The sequence below is a fragment of the Stegostoma tigrinum genome, chromosome 22 (genome assembly GCF_030684315.1).
Source record: "Stegostoma tigrinum isolate sSteTig4 chromosome 22, sSteTig4.hap1, whole genome shotgun sequence".
NCBI lineage: Eukaryota > Metazoa > Chordata > Chondrichthyes > Orectolobiformes > Stegostomatidae > Stegostoma > Stegostoma tigrinum.
Window position 1 is genome coordinate 11401666 of NC_081375.1, and position 26429 is coordinate 11428094.

Consider the following 26429-nt stretch of genomic DNA (forward strand, 5'->3'; position numbering starts at 1 on the left):
CTTTTATTCCTTAGATACCTATTGAAAGCCTTAGGGTTTACCCTGATCCTATCTGCCAACAACTTCTCATGTCTCCTCCTGGCTCTTCTGAGCTCTCTCTTTAGGTCTTTCCTTGCTACTTCATAGCCGTCAAGCGTCCTAACTGAGCCTTCATATCTCATCCTAACATAAGCTGCCGCCTTCCTCTTGACGAGAGATTCCACTTCCTTCATAAACTATGGCTCCCGCGCTCTATAGCTTCCTCCCTGCCTGACAGGTACATACTTATCTAGGACACACAGGAACTTTTCCTTGAATAAGCTCCACATTTCTAATGTGCCCATCCCCTGCAGTTTCCTTCCCCATCCTATGCTCCCTAAATCTTGCCTAATCTCATCGTAATTGCCTTTCCCCCAGCTATAACTCTTGCCCAGTGGTATACACCTATCCCTTTCCATCACTAAAGTAAACATAACAGAATTCTGATTGCTATCACCAAAGTGCTCACCTACTTCCAAATCTAACACCTGGCCAGGTTTATTACCCAGTACCAAATCTAAAGTGGCTTCACCCTTTGTTGGCCTATTTACATACTGTGTCAGGAAGTCCTCTATAGTGCTTGAACTATAGTGTTTCCAGTCAATATTTGGAAAGTGGAAGTCCCCCATGACAACTACCCTCTGTCTTACTCCTATTGAGTATCATCTTTGCTATCCTTTCCTCTACATATCTGGGAGTATTCGGAGGCCTATAGAAAACTCCCAACAGGGTGACCTCTCCTTTCCTGTTTCTAACCTTAGCCCATACTACCTCAGTTGACAAGTCCCCAAACATCCTTTCTGCAACTGTAATACTGTCCTTGACCAACAATGCCACACCTCCCCCCACTTTTACCATCTTCTCTGTTCTTACTGAAACATCTAAATCCCGGAAGCTGCAACAACCATTCCTGTCCCTGCTCTATCCATGTCTCTGAAACGCCACAACATCAAAGTCTCAAATCCTTCCAGTTCCATATCTGAACTCTTCACTGGAACATCTGGACGACAGGACACCTACGTCAGACTCCCTGCTCATCAACTACAGCTCTGCCTTCAACACCATTATCCCCTCCAGACTGATCTCAATACTGTGACCTTGGTCTCGGCTACACCCTTTGCAACTGGATCCTCAACTTCCTGACCCACAAACCGCAATCAGTGAGGAAAGGTAACTGCACCTCCTCCACAATAACACTCAACACTGGGGACCACCCCCCGCCCAACCAAGGATGAGTCCTCATCCCCCTACTCTAATCCCTGTACACCCATGATTGCATTGCCAAATTCTGAACAAATGTCATCTACAAGTTTGCTGATGACATCACTGCAGTGGGACAGATATTTAACAAGTCAAGCTACAGAAGGGAGATAGAGGGCTTGGTGATGTGGTGAAATGAAAATAATCTGTCTCTCAATGTCAGCAAAACTAAAGAACTGAGCATTGACTTCAGAAAGAAAGGAGGAGACCATGCCTCAATGTACATCAACGCAACTGAGGTTGATTCCTCAAAGTGACAATATCCAATGACCTGTCCTGGACTTCCCATGTAGATACGATAGTGAAGAAGGCAGAACAATGCCTCTTGGCATGTCTGTAACATCCCTCATCAACTTCTCCAGATGCACCACTGAAAGCACGCTGTCTGGGTGCATGCCAGCCTGGTATGGCAACTGCTGTGCCCAGGACTGAGAGAAACTACAGAAGGTAGTGTACACAGCCCAGACCATCACAGAAGCCCACCTTCCATCCATGGTCTCTATTTGCATGGCTTACTGCTGGGGTGTGATGGGTCGTTGATGATGTTGGCTGCCTTTCCCCAGCAATGATCTCCTACAACCTCTTCTATCAGACAGGAGATACAGAAACCTGAACACTCACGCAAGCATTTTCAGGAACAGCTTCTTTCTGGCCATTATCAGACTGTTGAATGGTCCCTCTAACTTCAAATAATGTAACCTGCAATGTAACCTTTATGCCTCTAAATTTTTTTGATCTGTACATCCTTTGCTTGTTGTGATCTGCCTGTACTGCTTATAAACAAAGCTTTTCACTGTGTTTCAATGCACATGACAATCAATCAATCAACCTATTCACACATACATCCAGACGCCTTTTTAAATGTTGTAACTGTACCAGCCCCCACTATTTCCTCCGGCAGTTCATTCCAAACAGCACCACCCTCGACATGAAAAAGTTACCCCTCAGGTCCCTTTTAAATCTTTAGCCTCTCACCTTAAACCTGTACCCTCTAGTTTTGGACTCCCCTACCCTGGGAAAAAGGCCTTGTCTATTTACTGTATCCATGCCCATCAGGATTTTATGAACCTCCATAAGGCCACCCCTCAGCCTCTGTCACTCTGGGGAAAATAGTCCCAGCCTATTCAGCCTCTCCCTGTAGCTCAAACCCTTCACTCCTGGCAACATTCTTGTCAATCTTTTCTGAAACCTTTCAAGTTTCACAACACGCTTCCTATAGCAGGGAGACCAGAACTGCACACAGTATTCCAAAAGGGGCCCAACCAATGACCTGTACAGCCACAACATGATCTCCCAACTCCTATACTCAATGCACTGACTAATAAAGGCAAGCGTACCTAACACCACCATCACTATCCTATCTACCTTCAACTCCTGTTTCAAGGAACTATGAACCTGCACTGTAAGGTCCCTTTGTTCAGCAACACTACCCAGGACCTTACTAGTGTATATGTCCTACCCTGATGTGCCTTTCCAAATTCCAAAACCTCATTTACCTAAATTAAACTCCATTTGCCACTCCTCGGCCCTTTGGCCCATCTTATCACGCTCCTCCTGTACTCTGAGGTAATCTTCTTCACTTCGACTACACCTCCAATCTTAGTGTCATCTGCAAACTTACCAGTCATATCTCCTACATTTACATCCAAATTATTTATATAAATGACAAAAAACAGTGGATCCAGCACCAATCCTTGAGGCACACTGCTGGTCACAGGCCTCCAGTCTGAAAAGCAACTCTCCACCATCACCCTCTGTCTCCTACTAGTCCTGTATCCAAATGGCTAATTGTGTCTGTATTCCATGTGATCTAACCTTGTTTTCCAGCCTGGCAAAAGGAAGCTTGTCAAATGCCTTACTAAGATCCATATAGATTATGTCCAAAGCAGGTGGTGCAGATTTTGTGCAGTGCTGTACTGTTCTATGTTCGACGTTCAAAACTCTGCCCTCATCAATCCTCTTCACTACTACTTCAACAAACTCAATCAACTTAATAAGACACGATTTCCCATGCACAAAGCCATGTTGGCTCTATCTAAGGTAGCAAAGTGCCTCTTCCAGGTTTTCAAGGATAACGGATATCCAAAGAATTGAGTCTGAAGATGCCTACACAAACAGCAGAAAGACTACACACTCACTACCCTACATCATGAACTCACAAGACGACCCCCACTAGACAGAGTGGCACACAAGCCCACGTCAACCCTACGACAAGTGCTCACCCGAACCAAGGACCCACTCCCCACCATAGATAGGACCAATGTCATCTACAAGAACCCCTGCAGAGACTGCAAGAAACACTACGTCGGACAAACAGGGAGGAAACTAACGAGTACATGAACACCAACTGGCTACAAAAAGACACGACCAGTACTCACTCATCTCAATCCGTATGGACAAGGAGAACCACCACTTTGACTGGAACAGGCTAGGCAAACAAGCACGAGAAATTCCTGGAAGTATGGCACTCCATGAAGCATGCCATTAACAAACGCGTCGACCTTGACCCCATTACAAAGGAAACCTAGAAGTGAGGCAATCAATCTCGATGTACCCCAGAGTTTTTAAAAACTAGGCGGGAAAACACACCAATGCTTCGTTGGAGGCTGCACTGAGGATGTTATCAAGCATGGTGACGAAATGTCTGCGAAATAAAACAGCTTGGTGAGCCAACCACTCTCAACACCCACAACCTGAGCTACAAATCTACTCCAAAACCTTTAAACTTAAAATAAACCTGTCCACGGGTTGGCATTTCATTAGTGATCTGTGTCCTGTTGTTTATCAGCTAGTGTTCACTTTTTTAAAAATTAAACTAAACTACTTTTGAGCAGCAAGTAAATAAAGTGAAACTTTTGGCTGTTGTCCCAGGAATAGGTTATTTTCCCACTGATTTTGTTGCATTGAGGGCTGGGCATTTTTAACATTTTCACATTTTAGTGATGAGAAAGCAAGCTCCCTATTCCTCTGTCATCAATCTTGACATTTGAGCCATTTTCAGTAAGCACAGTCACAGTATTCTCTCTCTCTGCTATAGCAGGTGCTGGGAACTGATTGGAATTTAATGTCATTTCATTCTTTTGCCATTATGCCTTGATTGTGGGTCTTGACAGCCCTCTGCATGAGCTGGGACATGCCTTTTTCGAATTTCCTGTCCTGACATGTGGCCTTTGAGATTTGGCAGTGCTTTCAGTTCTGTGACCATTTCTAGTTATGGTTTTAAGTTTCATGGGGAAGGAGAGATGAGCATAGCCAACTAAAGAATATGATCCCATGGGTTTGAACTAGTTTGATCCACCTATCACCAGTTTATACTACAAGATGTACAAATTTAGAACATGGACTGCAAACTGGATGCTGAATCAAAGGATGATCTAGAGTAGAGCCCGATTTTTAAAAGGGAAATGAAAGCAAATGCACTTATTTTCTTGTTGCTAATTGGAATTATTTCTTTTATATTTTGTCACTGTCGACAAGCAGCAATATTTTCATTTGTTTTAAGCCCATCCTAACTAGAAATACTTCATGATATTGTGCTGTTCCTTGTTAGTGCCGATACCTAACTCTGCATTTTAATGGTGTATGGAAAAATAAGTGAAATTCTAGCTCTGCCCTAGTATTTAATGGGTGAGACAACTTAAATGGTCGTGCTGTGTACACAAGTTTTGCAAAATGTTCCCCTTTTTAGTTGCTTTTTTTTCAGCCTGTTTCAGCAGCTGCAGACCATGGGGTATTGGGTTTGGAGCATGAGACTGCAATGAGAAGTGATGCATGTAGACAGAAGAATGCTGGAACAACTCTGCATTGGTCATGAGTTCCACGGTGCTGCTATTGAGGGTGTAGTCCACAAATTGTAGGAATTCCAGATTGGCCAGTGTGGATTGTTGTCCTTTGGCCTTTGGTGGGGGAAGTAAGGTGTTTGAAGAAAAATTCCAAAAGTCTTGGTTATGTAATTAAATTGTAAAGGGTTGTCGAGGCTTTTTTTATTTTTAGTTTTGAGATGGCACAGCCTCATTAGTGCTCGTTACTGCTAAACCTGATCATGTGTGTAATTTCACACTTTGGCAGATACCCTTCAACTATGACTTAATGCATAGGGCAAGATGGTCATGTCCATAATTTCCCTTCTAAATTTGAGGATCCAGTGGGGGGTGTGTGTGTGTGTGTGTGTGTGTATATATATAGATTGCTGCTCTTAATGGAACTGGAATTGTGATGTAGTCACTGTTTCTAATTGCAGCTGAGTTGGCAACAGCTTTGCTGTTTTTTTTACTCCCTGACTCAAAACAGAACTGGGATCTGTGTAAAGGAATGGGTGAATCTTTGAACAGAAGGCAAATTACGAAGTATTAGCAATGCAGAATCAGGCTGTTTATCTAATCTTGTCATTGCTGTCTGTGCTCTTTTTTGTTTAAAAAAAACAAAAACCACCTGTCCATCAACTAAGTCTTCAATATCTTTTATTACTTTCTGCATACTATGTGTTTTGAGCTTCTCAAATGCATCCTTTTGCATGTCTTGTCTTGTGCTCCCTGGGTGGCACACTCCACATTTAGACCAGTTTCTAGGTAAAGAAGCTTTTCCTAAATTCCCTGTTGGATTTATGACTGTTCTATTTGTTCCCTTTTCCTGATGTTATCTGCAAAAATTCTGGCTGTCATTTTTTTGTTCATATAAATGAATATGTGAATTTCTTCATCCTGATTTTTTAGAAGGTACCCTTGTTTAGAGTGTTTTATCTAAACTCTTCATGCAGAACAGTTTCATCCCCTTGATGCTTTATGGGTGTAGGTAATGAAGTAGAGTAACGCTGGTATCCTTTGGCAGTTCCTTAGTAGTTAAGTTTATATTGTGTAGCTTGTACTGAACCTCAACATGGCAGGGATTTGGTGCACAAATTCTGTGCTGACAGAAAATTGCTCTACGGTGCAATCCAGAGGGATAATTCTCAAGGCTGAGCTACTTAACTGAAATTTCTGTTCAAGCAACAGGTTTTTGACCAGGTCCCTCCATAATATGTTAATGAAACAGAAGTAAACCTTTTAGCCTCTTGAGCCTGCTCTGCCATTCATGAAGATTGAGGCTGACTTGCTTGCTTTGAATTCCATAGTACCATCTACCCCCAATAATCTTCAATTTGCTCCTGCTTAACAAGAACCTATCTCCTGTGTCTGTCAAATACTGACGGTTTCTCCACTGCTTTCTCGGGCAGAGTTCAAGTTTCATAATTTTTTTTTGTCATCGGTCCTGAAAAGTCAAGCCCTAGTTTTGGACTGACCAGCAAGATACGTTATTTCCACATGCACTTAGTCAGGACTATTCAAGATCTTGTACGGTTTAGTCATGTCACAGCTTGCCCTCCGTAAACCTCAGTGAAAACAAACAGTCTGACTAACCTGTCCTTAAGACAATCAATTCCTTCCATGTATTAAGCTGGTCAACTTCCCTTCACCCTGTGATGCTTTACATCTATGCTTAAACAAAGACAAACAATGTTGTATGGTTGGGCATTATGTAATTAAGTGGCTGCTGTTGTTTTGGGTATGTAAAATGTTTAAATGGGTATTGAACTTTTTAAATCTGACTGTTACTTCTCTTTCAGTTTGACGAAGGTCGTAATACATATGATGGTGAAGTTACAAAGGAGAATATAATTGAATTTATTAAGAGCAACCAGCTGCCTCTAGTTATTGAATTCACTGAGCAGGTACAGAAACATTTTGGTTATTTTCAGGAAGTGGGTGCTCCCCAGTCCCAATCCTTGCCCCCAAAAAAATACTTTGGATTAGCAATGGCACTTAAAGGCCTGTTAATAAATTTTTCTTGCAATATGTTGAGAGCATGCATAGTGCCTGGAATGAGACAACTTAAGTCCAGAACGATCGACAAACCCTCATGGCAGCAAGCTGCTGATGTGTTTTTGAGGTGGCTGTCTGCACTGATCTGCAATATTTGTTACAACGCTTCTTCCTTGGGAAGATGTCAGTCCATAGAGGAGAATTGCAGCATCATCCAATTTGTACCAATGTACAGTTTTGGAGTTGAAGTACCATTTGTGAAGTGCTAATGTTGAGTGAACATTCTAGTAAAAATCTGTTTTGCAACAAACTGGGTGAAAGTTCATTCATGAATGATCTCTTCTTGCAGTCTGCACCAAAGATCTTCGGTGGTGACATCAAGACCCATATGCTGTTGTTCATCCCCAAGAGCTCCTCGAGCTTTGAGGAAAATTTGAGCAACTTTAAGAATGCAGCAGAAAGTTTCAAGGGCAAAGTAAGTGACACTTTGACATGTAAATTTTCTTGATCAGACATTAAGTTTTATGGTATGTGTTTAACCTGTAGCTTAAATACCTGAATTTTGTTAATGAAAATGGGGAAACTTGTGTAAATCTCTTAAATGACCTCTTCTGGCCTATTTGGATCAAAATCACGACACCAGGTGGTAATCCAACAGATTAGCCTCATGGACCTTAACCTGGTCATGTGACCTCTGACTTTGTCCACCCCAGTCCAACACTGGCATCACCATCAGGTCTAATTACAGTTCCTTTCCACTTAATCATATCTGAAGTTGAAGTCATCCATTTTGGGTTGGTAAGAGGTGATTTAGAGTAGTGTGCTGCATAGATGCAAATGCATTCTTTACAAACAAATGGAATTTTGGCTGTAGTCTCATTTGATTGAACTGAAATTCAAGTGGGCGATTAATGATTTACTTATGCAATCTTCCATTTTGGACAAAGGGCTTTTCTGTATTGAGCAGATTTGCCACAGAGCATCCAAAGCGGTTGCTCTGATAGCTGGCTTGTTCCGTGGAATTTGGAACAGTATTTATGGCTAAAGGGGTTTGTTATGGGCGAATCTGTTTCCACTGAGGGGCCATCAACAGCATCGCCTGAAAGTTAAGTTGGATGTTTGAGTGAAATCGTGGTATACTTTGATCAAACAGTTAGCTTCACTGAGCTGCCACTGAATTTCTGTTAGCTCTGGTCTGTCTTGACTACAAACAGAAAATAGGATCTCCTCTTTCCCAGCCTGTGCACTGTATCCAATCACTGCTTTTCTTTTGAGCCCCAACTTGTTCCACAGCACTGTGGCATTTCTGTTCTGAGCCTGAACTGTCTGCCTTTTGTCTGACTTTTTAGTTTACATTACCCTGTTTTTACAGTTTTTTTGCTTTGATTGAATTCTATGAATAGGCTCTGCAGCCTTTAAGACTCGCCTGAATACTTCTAAATAACTTAGTTCTAACTCAACAAATGATTCATCTGGACTTGCATTACTGCAAACAGTATAGACAGCATGTTTCTAATTTAGGATCAGAAACTAGGTGGGTTTGTTACATCCAGCTTCACAGCAGCATGATCCCAGACTTTTCAAGTGCAGTAGATGCTTCAATTTGCATTTATCCCATTTTCTACTTGAATATGAATTAAATTAGGATTAAAGCTAATGTGCATTGGCCATGAACTAGATATTGGGATGCTATTCATCAGTAAGATGCAATTGTATCCTTTTGAGTGCATATGCTTTGTAGTGGACTTTGCTAATCACCAGTCAGTAATGAAGTCATGCTTTTCTTGTTTCCTGTGTTACTAGCCATGGGCTGTTGAAGCTGCTTGAGTGCCCAGGTCTTAAACCCAACCCCAATATACTGAAATCAAATTTGATATGAACTAATGTTTCTATTTCTGGGCTTGGAGAAATGACTCACTTCAGTAACTAGGTTTTAAGGATCTTTCCCTCCCATGTTTGAAGCAGCTCCTTCGACCTGTCAAATGAACTTGCCCCTTCAAAACTCTCCCACCAGATCCTCTTCATCTACATTGATAGTGAAGTTGAGGACAACCAAAGAGTCCTGGAGTTCTTTGGTTTGAAGAAAGAGGAATGCCCAGCCATTCGCCTCATCACCCTTGAGGAAGAAATGACCAAATACAAGCCAGAGAGTGAGGACATCACTGTAGACAATGTCAAAATGTTCTGCAACCAGTTTTTGGAAGGGAAATTGAAGGTGAGACATCTTCCAAATCATTGGGTGCTGACTATCTTTAAAAGCCTGTTTTATGAACTGTGGTTTTCTTTATCAAAAAAAGTGGAATGTGGTCAGGTGGGAGTGCAGATTTGTTTAGGTGCATCTACGCACCAGGGAGAAAGGAATCGAAGGGTATGCTGATGGTTTGAGGTGTGTGTGGAAACTCTTCTGAGGCAGTGTAGGCCTCTTGGCTGGATGATCTGTTTGCATGTTAACATGTAAATTGGTTAAACCTGAAGGATGCCATTTGGGGAGTTGGTATCTTAGGGATCTGCTTTTTGTCAATTAGTTTCCCAGTTTATCATGACATTACTAACTTTGCACTGGGTTGTGTGTTCTAGATGTTGGCAGACTTCTAACTTTCCCAAGTATCATCTCTAATCCAGGCTAATGTGGTATTCCATTTTTAAGCTGCAATAAGTTACACTTGTGGATAGTAATCCCTTTCTGTACCTAGCCAGTGTGATATAACAAGTGGGTGATTTGTGAAGGGATGCAAGGGTGAGACCAGTGTATGCAGGGAGGAGTTAACTTTGAGCACAATGAAATACTGGGTAAATATGTAGATGCTGAGGACTTATGTGGGCTGTAAATTGTAGCCTTAATGTGTTGGATCTATAATGGAAGGAACAGCCATATCAAATTGGAAATGTCGGTAATAGTGGACTGAGCCAATGCAAATTACTCACATTAGGATAGAAGCAAATACCAAAATGCTGTATGCGAACCTTTACTTTTCTCTCTGGATATGGAGGCCTTTCTTTATTCTTAATCTGATAACTTAATTCTATACTCTTGCATGGAATTTTGTAATTATGATGGGGTCTGTGTCCTCCTGATGTCATATTTCATCCAGTTGGCAGTGCTTTGCTACCAGAATTTACATTTTTCAAACAATCTAAATGTGATCACTGTGACCAAATGTTTGAAATCCAGCATTGCAGTAACTGTTCTGGAGCTAAAAGCTTTCAAGGTGTTTGTTCTTTTTCTTTCACCCCTATAGCCTCATCTTATGAGCCAAGATGTACCTGAAGACTGGGACAAAGAAGCTGTCAAGGTCCTTGTTGGCAAAAACTTTGAGGAAGTTGCCTTTGATGAAACAAAAGATGTTTTTATTGAATTCTGTAAGTGTGACAACTGCTTCAATGCAATTCCCCTTGTCCTTCTGTCAGTATGCCTTTAAGATCTGAGAGTTTAATTTTCAAGATAACGCTTCCACATTTAAATTGTGACCAGTGCATGTATACCTAGAGGCCTTTAAATCTAGCTACCATAAACTTCATTGAAATTAATTCTACTTCCCTAATCTAGCAGCCATGCTATTGTTCCTTCTCCAGAATGGAGATCCAGTGTATTCAATGCACATCTTGTCTTTACTGAATTGTAGAATGTGTTCACCTTGATTTGCATGCTAATCAGATGAATGATATTTTCCAGCTGGGGACCAAAGACTGGAAATGAGGTATTGAAACTGAACAAAGGATAACTAAAACCAATCCAGAATTGATACAGGGAAATTTAGAAATACTGTGGGTGCTGGATGAGATTCTCTGACTTTAAGGAGCTATAGCCTGAGGGGAAACAGATTCCACACAGACCCATGAGCTGGGGTATGTGCCAGGACTTGCAATATTACACAAATCTGGGGTAATTTACCTGAATAAAATATTCTCACTGTAGATGCTCCATGGTGTGGCCACTGCAAGCAGCTAGCTCCTATCTGGGAGTCTCTGGGAGAAAAGTACAAAGATAATGATAAAGTAGTTATTGCGAAGATGGATGCCACTGCCAATGAAATTGAGTCTGTGAAGATCCACAGTTTCCCCACGCTCAAATTCTTCCCTGCCAGCTCTGAGCGAACAGTGAGTATTGGTCACAGATCTCAAATACCTGATCAAAAACATTGACTTGCAATAAAAGTTTAATTCAATCCTTTTTTAAATGTGGCACTGCTGTTTCTCAGTGCTGAAAATACCTGCTTCTCCACTTACCAGGTCAAACTTCAAACCATGAAATGTCTATTAATTGAATATTTACATTTTGCCATTTCTCCCTGTCATTTCAAGTTTAATTTTTCTGTTTACAGATTATAGATTTCAATGGTGAGAGGACACTTGAATCTTTTGCCAAATTCATAGAAAGTGGAGGCAAGGATGGAGGCACTGTTGATGAGGTGAGTACAAAATAGGGTTAGTGAAGGTCATTGTGGCCAGTCAGGCTATACACTGAGCTACGGGTTCTGACTTCTAGAAGGTAGTAACGTTGAACTTGTGGTGTTTGTCCCTGAGATATTGGTATCTGAGAATCTGCCAGCCAATTCTAGTGTGGTATGTAATGAGCTTCACTAATGACTGGCTGCAATGTGACACTGCTGATGACCAAATCATGCTAGTTGTTTTTGGAGTGGTACGTTTATGTCCATCACCAAGGTTTTATTGCACTGGGAAATGCTAATCTAGGAAGCATTTGTAATACTCTGCTTCACATTATGCAAAGAATTCAAAGAAATTTAATGGCAGGTCCGGAGCTGAAATGGGAGGAAGCTGGAGGGATTTAGGAGGGAGAAAATAACAAGTTTAAATATACATATTACTATTTTAAAAGCATCCAGTATATTTTTAGCATCAATTAGATGAGTGCAATCCACATTCCTTTTGTCTTTTGACAATTTTATCTTCCTAGAATAGCTAAACTTGTCAAACCTGCTTCAAGTTGAAGAACAAGTGTGTTAGTGTTGGTTTTTTTACTCTACTCTAATGTTGACAGTTTTTTAAAAAGTTTAAATAGCTGTATGCCTTTGACAACTGTACATTTGTTTATGCTGGTCAAGTGTGCTGCTTTCAAGTCCCTGCTGGCGTCTTTAGATAACATCTGCAGGGTGGTTAAAAGGGTGTGGGGCATGCTTGCCTTCATTGCTCACTCCTTTTGAGTTGGGAAGTCATGCTGAGGTTGTACAGGGTGTTGATGAGGCTTCTGGAATAGTGTCCTGTTCTGTTTCCCAGTTAGAGGGAGGATATTCCTGTTTGGGAGGTTGTGGGGGGGGGTGGAGAAAAGAGTTGAGAAGAGATTTACCAGGATGTTGCTGAGTATGGAAGGTTTGAGTTATAAAGAGGCTGGATAAGTTGGGACTACTTTTTGACTGGAAAGTTGAGGTGTATGAACTCGTGAAGGGTATAGACAGAATTAATGGCTTTCTCTCTTCCCCCCCCCCCCCCCCCCCAAAACTGTTCCCTCTCCCCCCTCAACTAGGGGGCACATTTTTGAGACAGGAAAGATTTAAAGAAATGAGGGGCAAACTTGAGGGTGGTTTGCATGATGAACAAACTGAGAAAGTGGTGGATGTGTGTACATTTCCAACACTTAAACAACATTAGATAAGTACATGAATAGGGAAGGTTTGGAAGGATGTGGGCCAGGAGCAAGGACTAGTTTAGTTTGGGATTGTTTGGCATGGACTGGTTGGACAGAAGGGTCTGTTTCCATGCTGTACGATTCTGACGTTTTGTCTTGAAAGCTGTAACATTAGGATGGAAGTGACCCCAAATCTCAAGTTTTGTGCAGGTAGAGTGCAGTTGGCACCTGGTGGTCCTGATATATTCTGAAAGTGAGATTTCCCCCTTCAGTCAGGGCAGTGGGCATTTTACTGTCTTGTCAAAATTTGGCAAGAACAATGGATGTAGTGATGAGAACATACTTCTGTCGTCTTCTGCATCTACAAGTAACCGGCCTGCTTTTCAGGGACTGAAATAATTCAATTCTCGCCTCGCGCCCCCCCACCCCCAACCCACCCCCACCCACCCACCCACACAAAAAACCTGCATGTGTAATTGTTTTGGATAGGTCACAGAATAAGTTATGGGCTCTCTTTGTCCCGTCTAGGTTTGTGTTCATTCTTTCTTTCCCTCCTCAGTCTCTCCTGGCCACCATTATTGAGCTCATGGGAGAGTAGGGGTGAAGGAAAAGGGGAGATTTTGCCAGAAGTGTATGCCCATCTCATCAATCCATTAGAGGCTGTTACTGCTTGTTTGTGCTCCAGAGTGATTAAGTTATTCATCCTATTTTAAGCATGTGATATCTCTACATGCCTTTCTCATTGTATAATGCCAGTAAACAGTTGGCAAAACTGTACACATTTGGCAGGTCAGGACTCACTACTTGGAAGTGGAATGAGGGTTGGTGGGGTGGGACAGATTAGTGAATACTGTGAGCAACATGTTCTAGAAATCAGTGCCACTTAACACCTGCACCTGTCTATTCACACAGGACCTTGAAGATATTGAGGATGAGGAAGAGGAGTTAGAATCAGAAGATGAAGAAGCTGATCATCTTAAAGATGAATTATAAAAATAATTGCAGCCAAAAACACTACTATTTTGTACAACTCAAACAGTAAACATGGAATATTTAACATCAAGTTCTGAGTTGATAAACCAGGGAATATACAAACAGTTGTCAATGCACACAGTGCAGTTGCTATCATTTAATTTATTAGGGATCTTCATCCTTAATTTTTTTCAAGCCACAAACTGATATCTACACTTGGGACTTTTTTTTTTCTTGTTACTGATTCATGTAATGTACTTTTGTACAGGGGTTTTTAAACTTGTTTGTATTAACATTGCATTTGACTGGTGATGGAAGGTTGTCTCTCACTTTGTGTCTGAGTTGCCTAGGAGATGAGTGCTGAACTACAGGCCACTGAATTGGGGTGGGATGGCGGGGGTGGGGGGGTGGTGTTGGGGAAGAAACATACAAGCCATTTTAAAATCCATCAACTGCAGTATTGTTAAAAGGATGTGGCTTCTAGTTCTGCATTTCAAGGACTCCTCTCCTTTAATGTAAGCCTTTTTGAAGTTTGAATCTGGATCCAAGGTGATTAACACTTTTTTGCTAAAGGGGTGGGGTGGGGTGGAATACCATGCAACAGTTGAAGGGTGGGTGACAAGCTTCATATGTGAATTGTGCGATTCTCTTTTGAGCATTCCAAGCTGTTTAACCAGAAGCAAAAGATTTGATGGCCAGGATGAAATTTAAAAGAATTAAATTCCTTTTCTCCATTCTTTGACTCCTGTTTGCATTCTGTCCAGCTGTTTTTTAAAAATCTTGCTCAATTGTATTATGGCTTGTTGAGCTTCAAGATTACTGATCAGCCACTTTCCAGTTGAATGGTATCTCAAGGAACGAGATACACTCCATTATACTGCAACTCTCAGCAAGTCTGACTTGAAATAATCAAGTTGAAAATGAATGATCTTTTAAAAGCTTAATGTACTGGAAATTAAGACTCATAAATCCATGAGCTTTAGGTATGTTTTTCAGCATAATAACCTCCATCATAAAATGTGATCCAGACTGTATGGTGCCAACACCCAATTCTGTACAAAAACTGACAGGAGTGGAAGTAGATTTAACCTGCCCATTATTGTCTGATATTCTGCTTGGGAACCCTGCAGCCCAATGGTGTCAATGTGGACTTCACAAGCTTAAATCCCTCCCTCCCCCTATTCCAGAACCCTCTCCCCATCCCCCTCTGATGGGTCTAGGCCCGAAACGTCAGCTTTTGTGCTCCTGAGATGCTGCTTGGCCTGCTGTGTTCATCCAGCATCACACTTTGTTAGCTAGGATTCTCCAGCATCTGCAGTTCCCATTATCTCTCTCCACTTTAAAGCTTGACTGGTTTTCCCATCTAGGCTGCTGTGCCCTGTACTGTTCAACTACACCTTGTAGTTGGTAGATCTATTCAACTGCATCATAATTCAAACCAGGCTCTTATCTATGCACCAAGATCCACTGTACTTGGCTAACAGCTTGCACAGTTGTTTTGGAAGTTAATGATAAAAATTATTGCTTCTAACTAATCTAGCTGTTCAGCTTCCATTTGAAGGAGCTAATTCACCCTAATCAAGGATTCTTTGCTCCATTTGAGTTGACTGAGCTTTCAACGAGAATGACAGTTAAGTGGGAATAAATTCCCCTAAACAAAATCTAAATCCTGACCTGTTTGGAACAGCAATAGGGTACACTTTTTTTGTTAGCTGTACTTCAGTATTGACCTGGGTTGTTGAGTTTGAATAGTGGATGAGGATGTGATAGTTTAAGATGCTACTTCAGGGCATTGTGGAAACCTGGTGGTATCGCACCATGTGAAGAAGTGGGGATAGATGGTGACAGGACATCAACATCTGTTTATTCTGCACCTGTTTTGAATTTCACTTGGCCAATCCATAATGAACATTCAACACCTCTGGCTGTGCTAGCATGCAGAACTTAATCACTACTCTGTCTATTTTGCATATGGACATCCTGAGTCTGAGTTCCTTTTTTAAGGAAAGGAAACTCTCTCAAATGAACTGGTGTGAAATTTCTCATGTATGACTAATTAAAATCTTGAGCAGGAGACATTTTTGTTTTCCTCAAAAGCAGCCACTGGACCAAACGAGAAGTGACATGTCCAGTCACCAATTTAAATGTTAGATCTGATGGGGGTGCTAAATCTTTTCTGTTTTTCCCCCTTGGCATTTTCAAGTAAGCTACTCTTCAACGTGCCTACTTTATCTGGTTCAGCCCCTTCACCGAGTGAATCAGAGGTTTGCTACTAATTAGTCACCAAGTAATGCAGCATTGAAACAGGCCCTTCAGCCCAAACTGGTCCATGCTAACTGTTGTGCCCATTCAGCTAGTTCAGTTGCACACATTGGTCCATATCCCTGTAACCCTTTCCCATCCATGTACCTATTTAAATGTTGTACCTGCCTTGACCATTTTTCCTGGCAGCCTATTCCTATATGCACCACTCTGAAGCTGCCCCAGGGTTCTCTCTAAATCTTTGCACCCTCACCTTAAACCTATTCCCTGTAGTTTTCAATTCCACATCCTGGGGTGAAAGACTGCATTCATCCTATCTATGCCTCTCCTGAACTTTTCTACACCCCCAATCTTCCAACGAATAAAGTATTATGCTGCCCTATCTCTCCCTATAACTCAGGCTTAGTCCTGGCAATATCCTCAAATCATCTTTAGTCATTTTCCAGTTTAACTGCCTTGCCTATAACTGCCCAAACTGTACACAATACTCCCAAGTGCAACCTCAATTACTTCAACCGTAACAACATGCCTCAGCAGAACTCCAGCATGTTAAATGCTACCACCATCACTGTCCACTTGACATTTTCAATGAACTATGTATTGAGTCCTTTCTGTTCCACAATGCTCCTCAGGACCTCACCATTTACTGTATCAGTCCTAACTTGGTTTAACTTTCCAAAGTACAACACCTCACTTGTGTGTATTGAATAGCATTTGCCAGTCCCTCGGTTCACTTTCCCCGTATGATCAAGATCCTCCTAATTTTTGATAACCACCTTCATGCAAAGATGCCTCCTAATTTTGTATCATCTGTAAACCTACTAATTGTGTTTTGTACATTCACATCCAGATCGTTTATATAAAATAACAAAGGTCCCAGCACTGACCTCTGTGGTATGTCTCCAGTCTGAGAAGCAACCATCAACCGTCTCCCTGTGCTTGCTACCGTTGGGGCAGTCTTGAACCCAATTAGCTCACACTCCCTGATCCTTGTGCCAGCCTACTGTGGAACCTTGTCGAAGGCCTTAAGGGCCATTTATCCTCTTGGTTACCTCTTCAGAAAAGCTAAGATTTCAGACATGTCTTGCTGTGCACATATCCACACTGACTGTCCCTAATCAGGCCTTGACCATCCAAATGTTGGTTGAACCTGTCCCTCAATATCCTCTCTAGTAAGTTGCCTACCACTGACGTAAGGATAACTGGCCTGTTGTTCCCTGGCTTGTCTTTGCCACCTTTTAAAAAATGGAACGACATTAGTCACCCTTGACTTTTACCAGTGGCTAAAGATGAAGCGAAAATCTGCAGTTTCATCCCATGCTTCTCACAATGTCCCAGGCATGGACTTAATCAGCTCTAGGGGATTTATTCCGTTTAATGTGATCTAAAGCTGCACACACCATCCTTCTGGTAATCAATGCAGTCCAAGATATCCCCACTTGTTTCCCTTCATTTCCTTAGCATCCATGATTCACTCCTCAATAAACACTGAGGAGAAATTTATTGCCTGTGGTTCCATGTAGATGGCCATACTGATCTTTAAGGGGGCCTATTCTCTCCCTAGCCACCGTTCTACTCTTAACCCCAAGAAGCTTTATCTTTAGCCTTATCTTCCAGATCTATCTCACCCTCGTTTTGTTCTGATTTCCCATTTAAGTGTGCTCCTACACCTTTTTCTAACAATTTAGGGATTCACTTGAGCCTGATAGCTTAAACCCAATGTAAGCTGCCAATTTCCTGACCAGGTCCTCCATATCTCTTGTCAGCCAGGGATCCCCAAACCTGCCAGCTCTTTCTTCACTCCTAACAGGGACATACTGTCCCTGGACACTATCACCCATTTAAGAGCCTCCCATTTGCCAGTCGTTCCTCTTTCTTCAAACAGACTCACCCAATTGACCTCTGTTGGATCCTCGCTAGTGGTCCCAAAAATGGCCCTGCTCCAGTTTAGTACCAAAACCTTTGGCCTGCACTATCTTTTTCTGTAACTATATTAAAATGGAGAGTTACAGTCACTGGACCCAAAGTGCTGTCTGACTGCTGCTTCTGTCACGTGTCTGACCTCGATTCCAGTGGTCCGGTGTTGGGCCCTTTACTGTGAGGAAACGTTCTTGGACAAGTTTAACAAATTCCACTCTGGGTGGCCCAGACAATACAGAGGAAATTTAAAATCCCTAACCAATCTTGCTTTTATTCCTACAGGTATCTGCTATCTCTACACATCTGTTCCTCCAGTACCTGCTGCCTAATTGAGGGTCTATAATACAGTCCCAACAGAGTGACCATCCTTTTGAGTTCTAACCGTATGGCCTCATTTGATGCCCCCTTAAGAATATTCTCTCTAAGCACTCTTGTCCTCCCTTATCAAAAGGGCAACTCCCCGTTCTCGCTAACTTGTACTTCCGTAACTTCTGTATCTTGGAACACTGAGCTGCTGGTCCTTCCCTTCGGTCAGTCATGTTTCCGTTTAGGCTATACTATCCCACTCCCCTGACCCAATCCATGTTCTGAGCTCATCTGCCTGACTAGTCATACTTCACGTGTTGAAATAAATGCACTCTCAACCAGAAGTCTTTTCCCTTCCTTTACTGCCCTCCGGCTATCCTGAATGCTCTCATTGGCCAATGTGTTTACCCCTGACTTTTCGATGGCCTCTCTTATTCAGATCCCCCGCCAAACTAAACCCTCCCGGGTAACACTAGCAAATGTCCCTGTGAGGATGTTGGACCCCCTCCAGTTCAAGGTCACCTCAACCCCAGAAGAGATTCCAGTTTTCCAAGAACTGAAAACCCTGTCCCCTACACCAGCTCGTCAGCCCCACTCGTCTGGCCCATCTTTGTATTTCTGACCTTGTTGCTGGCTGGACCTACGTTCATTATTTGACCCTAGTTGTCGGTGAGGGTGATGGTGATCTGTTACCTTGAGCACAAGCTAGGTTAATGTTCTAGGGTTATCTTTGAAAAGACCATATTGATGAGCATTTGATTGGTTTGTGAGCCTGTACATGTTCCTGTGCAGTGAATTCCCCAAAATGCTTCTTATCAGCTCCTGACAAACTGACCTGCTGGTGAACTCAGGAATATATTTTACAATCCATAAAATGGCTTTGTATTTCCCTTCTCTCAAAGCCCATCCTGGAACAAGGTCGATCACATGGACCTTGAATCCAGGTAAACATGCTGATTCAGATTTTTGACCTCCAGCTTGCAAACTACCTTGAAATTAAATAGAACTGTAACCATTTAAAAAATCTGAAATTCTTGGCACTTGTCTGGGACGTGAGAGACTGACCATCTACAGCTGCTTTGTCAATAGCTTCTCCATCATAAGATCAGAAGTGAGGATGCTCTCTCATTGTGCAATGTCCTGCACCATTTGTGACTCCTCAGATACCGAAGCGGTCTGTGTTCAAATGAAACAAAAGCTGGACAGTATCCAGGTTTGTATTAACAGCTGCCAAGTACCATTCAGGCCATACAAAACTGGCTAAGACAATCTAATTGCCAACCTCTTGATATTTTAGTGGTGTTACCATCAACAAGACATTCACTGTCAACATCTTGGGAGTTACCATCAGTACTGTGGCTACAAGAGCAGGTCAGAGGCTTGGAATCCTGCAGCACCAACTCGCTGAGTATCACAAGTGAGGAGTGTGATGGAATACTCTCCACGTGCCTGAATGGGGCCACCAACACTCAAAGCGTGACTCCATCCAGGAAACAGCAGCACACCAGGTTGGTACCAAATTCGCAACCATTTACTCCCTCCGCCAATGCTCAGTAGCAGCTGTGGACTACTTACAAAATGCACCGTAGAAGTTCACCAGGAATCCTTAGAGAGAGAGACAGAGAGACAGACCGCATCTTCCAAACCTATTCCTTCCTTCAACAAGGAAAAAGGAAGCAGATACTTGGGAACACCACCACTTGAAAGTTTCCTTCCAAGTCACTCACCGTCCTGACTTGGAAAGTATATCGCTGTTCCTTCGGTGCTGCTGGATCAAAATCCTGGAATTGCTCCCCATTATAGGTCAACTTCCAGCACTCAGACTGCGGAGGTTCAAGAATGCAGCTCACTGCTGCCATCTTAAGAGCAACTAGAGACAGGCAATAAATGCTGCCCCCTGCACTACCGCTAACATTTGGAGTCATTGACATGTACAGTATGGAAACAGACCCTTCAGTCCAACTCATCCATGTTGACTGGATATCCTAAATAAATCTCGTCCCATTCACCAGCATTTGGCCCATATGCCTCTAAACCTTTCCTAGAGTGGCACCATGGCTCAGTGGTGAGCATCGCTGCCTCACAGCATCCGGTACCTGGGTACAGTTCCACCCTTGAGTGACTGTCTTTGCACATTCTCCCTGTCTCTGTATGGGTTTCCTCCCACAGTCCAAAGATGTATTGGTTAGGTGGATTGGCCATGCTAAAGTGTCCAGGGATGTGCACTCTAGATGGATTAGCCATGGGAAATTTCTGGGAAATGGGAGGGGATGGGTCTGGGTGGGATGATCTTCAGAGGAGCGGTGTGGACTGGATGGGCTGAATGGCTTATTTCCGCACAGTTGGGTTTCTATGATACTATACCCATTCAGATACTATTTAAATGTTGTAATTGTACCAGCCTCCACCATTTCCTGTGGCAGCTCATTCCATACACGCATCACCCTCAGTGTGAAAACATTGCCCCTTAGGTCCCTTTTAAATCCTTCCCCTCTCACCTTAAACCTATGCCCGTCTAGTTTTTTGGACTCACATCCTGGGGAAAAGACCTTGTCTATGAACTCTATCCATGCGCCTCATGATTTTATAAACCTCGATAAGGTCACCCCTCAGTCTCCAATGCTCCAGGGAAAATAGCCTCAGCCGATTTCAGCCTCTCCCTGTAGCTCAAACCCTCCAACCCTGGCAACATCTTTGTCAATCTTTTCTGAACCCTTTCAAATTTAACAACATCCTTTCTAATAGTGGAGAGACCAAAAATGCAGGCAGTACGGATTTTGGATAATCTAAGATGGAGGACAGGAAAAATGGTGGCTGTAACAGCTACTTCTTTTTTAAGGTATTTTCAGTGTTGGAGCTGATTTCCTTGAATTCTAGGAGAGGTAATTACTGTTTTATAAGCTGTTTTGGAACATTTGCGGACAAGGAGAAAATATTAGTGTTAATATCTTCTGCTTTTTGTGGGAAACAACCTGGACCCTCTCTCACAAATCACACACAAAGGTTCGCTGCCAGCAAAATTCAGAGCAGGTCACGTATGTCCCACATTCCTTCATTTTACACTTTATTACAATACCCACAGATTCTTTAAGCTGTTTGCAACATCTGTTCTTTCTAATAGTTGGCAAGTTTTTTTCTTCTAGTTATCCAATGATTACTTCATTTCAGACAGTGCTTTCCAAAATTAAAGTTGTATCCAATAAAACCGCATTTTAAAAAAAAATTGTCTCTGAATCTCCCCTTCCTAAATCTGTTCCTTCTTAAAGATGTTTTGTCACACAGAATAATAAGGATTATCCAAATGAATTTTTGTAAGTTTAAAACATTTTTGGCTATGGTGTTATTGTTAAAGATATATTGACATGACAGATCTCAATCCAGGTGAATATAGGACAGAATGGTGCTCCTGTTAGATCACATCCTGGCCTTTATGAGTGAGCTCTGTACTTGCGTATTTCCAGTAATGTGATGTGTAGTTCCTTGTAATGTAATGATGTAAAAATTCACCCTCTGCAATTTAATCATGTGCATTTCACATCATGAGTTCTTGAGCTGCAGACAGGACTGAACCATCTAAATTTAACCTTGGCCATTAGTGTCTAGCAAGTTGCTAATGCAGGCCTGAATTAACAGCGCGAAAGCAGGCCAATCAATCCACGGTGTTAAAGCTCCATGCTGATCTCCATCCTTTATCTAATCCCATCAACATCTTATTCCTTTTTCAAATATTTAGTGCCTCCTTTAAAGTGTCTGTGAAACATGTCTTTACTGTTCCCCACAAATGCAATCTTCCCTGCAAGTGACAATCTTAAACTTGCACTGATGCTCAGGGAGATGTAATGCACAAATAATGTGTTAACAAAAGAGCCAATGGATTGTTTTGAAGTGGACTTGTGCAACATGCACAGTCGATGTGTACAGCATAATCCCATAAGCAGGCAGATTTCCTTTTTAATAGGCAGGTGAGCATTATGAACTAAAACAGAAGTTGCTGGAAAAGCTCAGCAGGTCTGGCAGCATCTCTGAGGAAATAAAGAATCAGAGTTAACGTTTCAAGTCTGGTGACCCTTCCTCAGAACAGCATCTGCAGTTCTTTAGGTTTTTATCAGGTGAGTATTATACCCGTCAGGTATTGATACCTGGCAATAAAATAATTGATTGGCAGAGGGCTGGAGCAGGCCATTCATTGGAAGGGAAAGGGGTTCATGTTGCAGATGCACAAAGTTATCAGGACTCGGAAGATGAGCTGGAAGTGAATTAAACCCTTGTATTTGATTTGAACGATTGAAAATTCATGCACCGCTGTATGTTGAAGCTGCGATTATGTGAAACGGAAGGAGCGTTGATTTTTATTTGGAAAACACTTTGTGATATTCAAAGATGTTTGTAATGGTAAATGGGGGAAACATGCAAATTCATAAGGGATGAGCTGGAGCCAGTGATCTGTGCTGAATGAACATATATCTCGAATCCACGATGGGTCAAGCACTATCTGTAATGATAAATTAATGTTCCAGGTGTAAACTTGTTTCAGAGCAGAGGAGGAATTTAGCTATGAATAAAAGAAATATAAAAACAAAATAGTAAATCAAACAGGAGAGATGACAATTGGGACAATGATCCATTCCAGTCATTTACAGCATAGAGGGAGGCATTTCAGCCAATTGAACCAATACTAGCTCTCTGTGGAGAAATCCAAAAACATTTCCCATTTACTGCATTATTCAAGAATTTTCTTCAATTTCTTCTGAAAGTACATCATGTTTAAGTCAAAGTGCGATACTGTCTGACCTCCTGAGTTTCTCCACATCTTAAAATAGGTTGTGATTAATGGTTCTCGTGATGTTAGCTTGGAGTTATATAGGGGGTGGGCAGGGGGGAGGGGTTGGATTCTGAAAGAAGTCTGTGGATTCTTCTCTATCTGACTGAGAGAACAAGTAGCGGATTCCAGGGATCTCGGATCTCATCTGAAACGGGAAAAACTTCAACAAGTCAGTGTGAGCTTGAACGTTGATTCCCAGTTTCTGGAGTGGTCTACGAAGGCACAATGTGCTGACTTGGTGAGAGTGCTCCCTACAGACTATCTATTGAACCATGAGAGCAACACTCCTACTGTCTACTGGCGAGAGAGAGCAGCTAGAAACGTTGGAGGTCACGGAACGTGGCTAACCTTTATGTGATTGCTATTTTTGTCTGATATGCAATCTTGCACTGGTCTCGAGTCAAATTAGTTTCTGTATCGTTACCACTCAAACCCTGTCCTTGTAGAAATCCAGCCATAATATTTCTAATCAGCTGTCCAGTTGGAGTGTTTTAATAGGTTGGACATATACCTGTCAGCGTTTCAAAAAAAGTGATTTTATTAAAAACATGTAAGATTCTGAGGGGATCTTGTGGCAGGGAATAAAACCAGGGGATATTGTCTTAAGAGGGGCACCATTTATTCTTAAACAGAGATTAGGTGATGTTTTTTTGTTTCTCTCCCTCTTTGCGTTATTAGTAGGTGGAATTCCCTTCTGCAAAATGGAGTGGAGGTCATTCAGTTAATCTTGAATAAATTTGATAGACAATGGAGTTTGTAGAACAAAAAATAGAGTTAGGGCCACAATCAGATCTGTCTGCTCCCAAGCCCTTAGTAAATCTTAAAACATGGGTTAATTTACAGACCGGTGCAGTTGTGGTCCAGTGATAACAGCCTGGGACTGCAGGCCTTCCTTTCTACATGTGATTCAGTTGTTGACTCTAACAAGCTTAAAAACAGATGGATTTGGTATGAGAATACGGAAAGACTTGCATTCATCAATTTTAATCCACATGTTGAGATAGATGCATTATGACATACCTCTGGAGTTGACAGAGCTTGTACTTGGGCCTCCTGGCTCAAAGTCAGGGACACTGCCAATGCACAACAACAGCCCAGGCTTGCAGTAATATTGCGACCTTTTATGACCTCAAGATTCAAAATCATGTTGCACGCAGTGCAGTTATTATTGTTACTGGTTTAACGTAGGAATCCTGTAGATCACAGAAGCATCAGGAGACAAAGGGTAGTAGTGTTTGCCACTGGACCAGTAATCCAAATCATCGGTACTGCACTGGGCAAAAACTCAAATTGCTGGAGAAACTAAGTGAGTCTGGCAGCTTCTGTGGAGGGAGAAAAACAGAGTTAGTGTTTCGAGTCCAGTGACAGCTCCAGGGCTGTTGGTTTGAATTCCAGGATAGCAGTTGGTGGAATTTCAATTTGGAATTAAAAACTCTAATGGCGACCACCAAACCCTATTGTATTCACTAGCATCTTTAGGAAAGGACAACTGTCAGGCCAACAGGTGACTCCAGACCTCAGCAATGTGGTTGTCTCTGAAATGACCGAGCCAGTTGAGTACAACAATTTCAGTACTTTTATAAAAAGTGAATGAAACTGCGTAGACTGCCTGGCCTTTACATAAGTCCCTGAAACAACAACAGCAAACACAGCCCTGACCACTCTGCAAAGTCGTCCTTTCTCACATCTAGGGACCAGTGCTAAAATTGGGAGGACTGTTGCACGGACTCATCAAGAAACAGCCTGACATAATCATGTGGAATCTTACAGACAATGACCCAGGTAATACCATCCCTGTGCATGTCCAATCTTGTTGGTGGGACAGGCCTGGCTGAATTTGTGGCACAGTGATATACGGAGTTGTCTTATTGTATCGGGTCAAACACAGGCAAGGAAGCTTCCTGCTGATTACCAAATGCTACCTCTTCAGCTGAAGAAGCAGTCTTCCATTAAATTGAAGACCAATCAGTGGCAAGACCACAGAATGTACTCTGGGCTGACCGCTTCAATATCTGTCAGCGAGTGGCTCAGCAACAGCTCTACTGAGTGGGCTGGTCATTCCTAAACACCATAGCTGCTAGACTGGGTCTGCAGCAGGTGGTGAGGATGAGGCAAAAACATACTAGATCTCATCCTCACAATTCTGGTGCAACAGATGCATCTCTCCTTGTCTGTTGCACAGTCCTTGTGGAGCTGAAGTCCTGCCTTCACATTAAGAAAGCACCCTCATTGTCTTGTAGGAGGCTGTCACAGTGCTAAACAGGATAGGCTTTGAACAGACCTGGCGAGTCAAAATTGGGCGTCCATGAAGTACAATGAGCCATCAGTGCCAACAGGGTCCTGTACCCAACACAATTTGTAATCTCATGGTCTGGCCGACCCCCCACTCTAGCATTACCATCAAATCAAGAGATAAACTCTGTGTCAATGATGGTTGTAGGAAGGCATTCCAGGCAGAGCATTAGGTACACCTAAAAATAAGGTGGCAACTTGGTGAAGCTACAACAGAGGGCTACTTTTGTGCCACATAGCACCCTCAGCAAGAGATAGAGGTAAGTGGTTCCACCAACAATGGTTCAGATCCAAGCTCTACAGTTGTGCAGTCCACTCTCAATCATCAGTAAAGTGATGTAAGGTGTCATCAGTGCTATCAAGCAGCACCTGCTCAGTGACGCCCAGTTTGGGTTCCGCCAGGGCCACTCAGCTCCTGAACTCATTACAGCCTTGGTTCAAACATGGACAACAGAGCTGAATTCCAGAGGCGAGGTAACAGTGACAGCCCTTGATATCAAAGCTGCATTTGACCAAGTGTGGCATCAAGGAGCCTGAGCAAAATTGGAATCAGTGGGAATTTGGGGGTTGGGGGTTAAGTCAGGAGACATGTGAAATCTCTCCAGTGGTTTGATATATACCTGACGCATAGGAAGACGGTCGTGGTTGTTGGAGGTCTGTCATCTCAGCTCCAGGACATCTCTGCAAGAGTTCCCCAGGGTAGTGTCCTTGGCCCAACCACCTTCAACTGCTTCATCAGTGACCTTCCCTCCATCATAAGGTCAGAAGTGGAGATGGTCACTAATAATTGCACAATGTTCAGCCCCATTCAGGATTCCTCAGATACTGAAGTAATCCATGTTCAAATGAAACAGGGTTTGGACAATATCCAGGCTTGGGCTGACAAGTGGCAAGTAACATTTGCACCACACAAATGCCAGGCAAAGATCATTTCCCACAAGAGAGAATCTAACCACCCACCCTTTGACATTCAATGACATTATCATTGCTAAGCACCCATTACTAACATTCTGAGTGTTACCATTGACCAGAACCTGAACTGGACTAGCCATATAATGAGTGTGGCAATAAAAGTAAGTCAGAGGCTTGGCAAAAATCCAGCAGTGAGTAACTCCTGATTCTGCAAAACCTGTCTCCACCATCTACAAGGCACAAGTCAGGAGTGTGATGGAATACTCCCCACTTGCCTGGA

The 26429-nt window shown here is 42.4% G+C and overlaps 1 protein-coding gene across 1 annotated transcript in view; it reads left to right on the forward strand.

Annotated features, from left to right (window-relative positions):
- p4hb (prolyl 4-hydroxylase, beta polypeptide) overlaps positions 1-14369 on the forward strand; it is a 38142-nt gene extending 23773 nt beyond the window's left edge. The window contains exons 5-11 of the mRNA XM_048555384.2: positions 6881-6985; positions 7426-7551; positions 9091-9291; positions 10316-10436; positions 10993-11174; positions 11399-11485; positions 13576-14369. Of these exons, the coding sequence (XP_048411341.1) occupies positions 6881-6985; positions 7426-7551; positions 9091-9291; positions 10316-10436; positions 10993-11174; positions 11399-11485; positions 13576-13656 (903 nt within the window). The 3' untranslated portion in view covers positions 13657-14369. The remainder of the gene's footprint in view (positions 1-6880; positions 6986-7425; positions 7552-9090; positions 9292-10315; positions 10437-10992; positions 11175-11398; positions 11486-13575) is intronic.
- The last annotated feature ends 12060 nt before the right edge of the window (positions 14370-26429 follow it).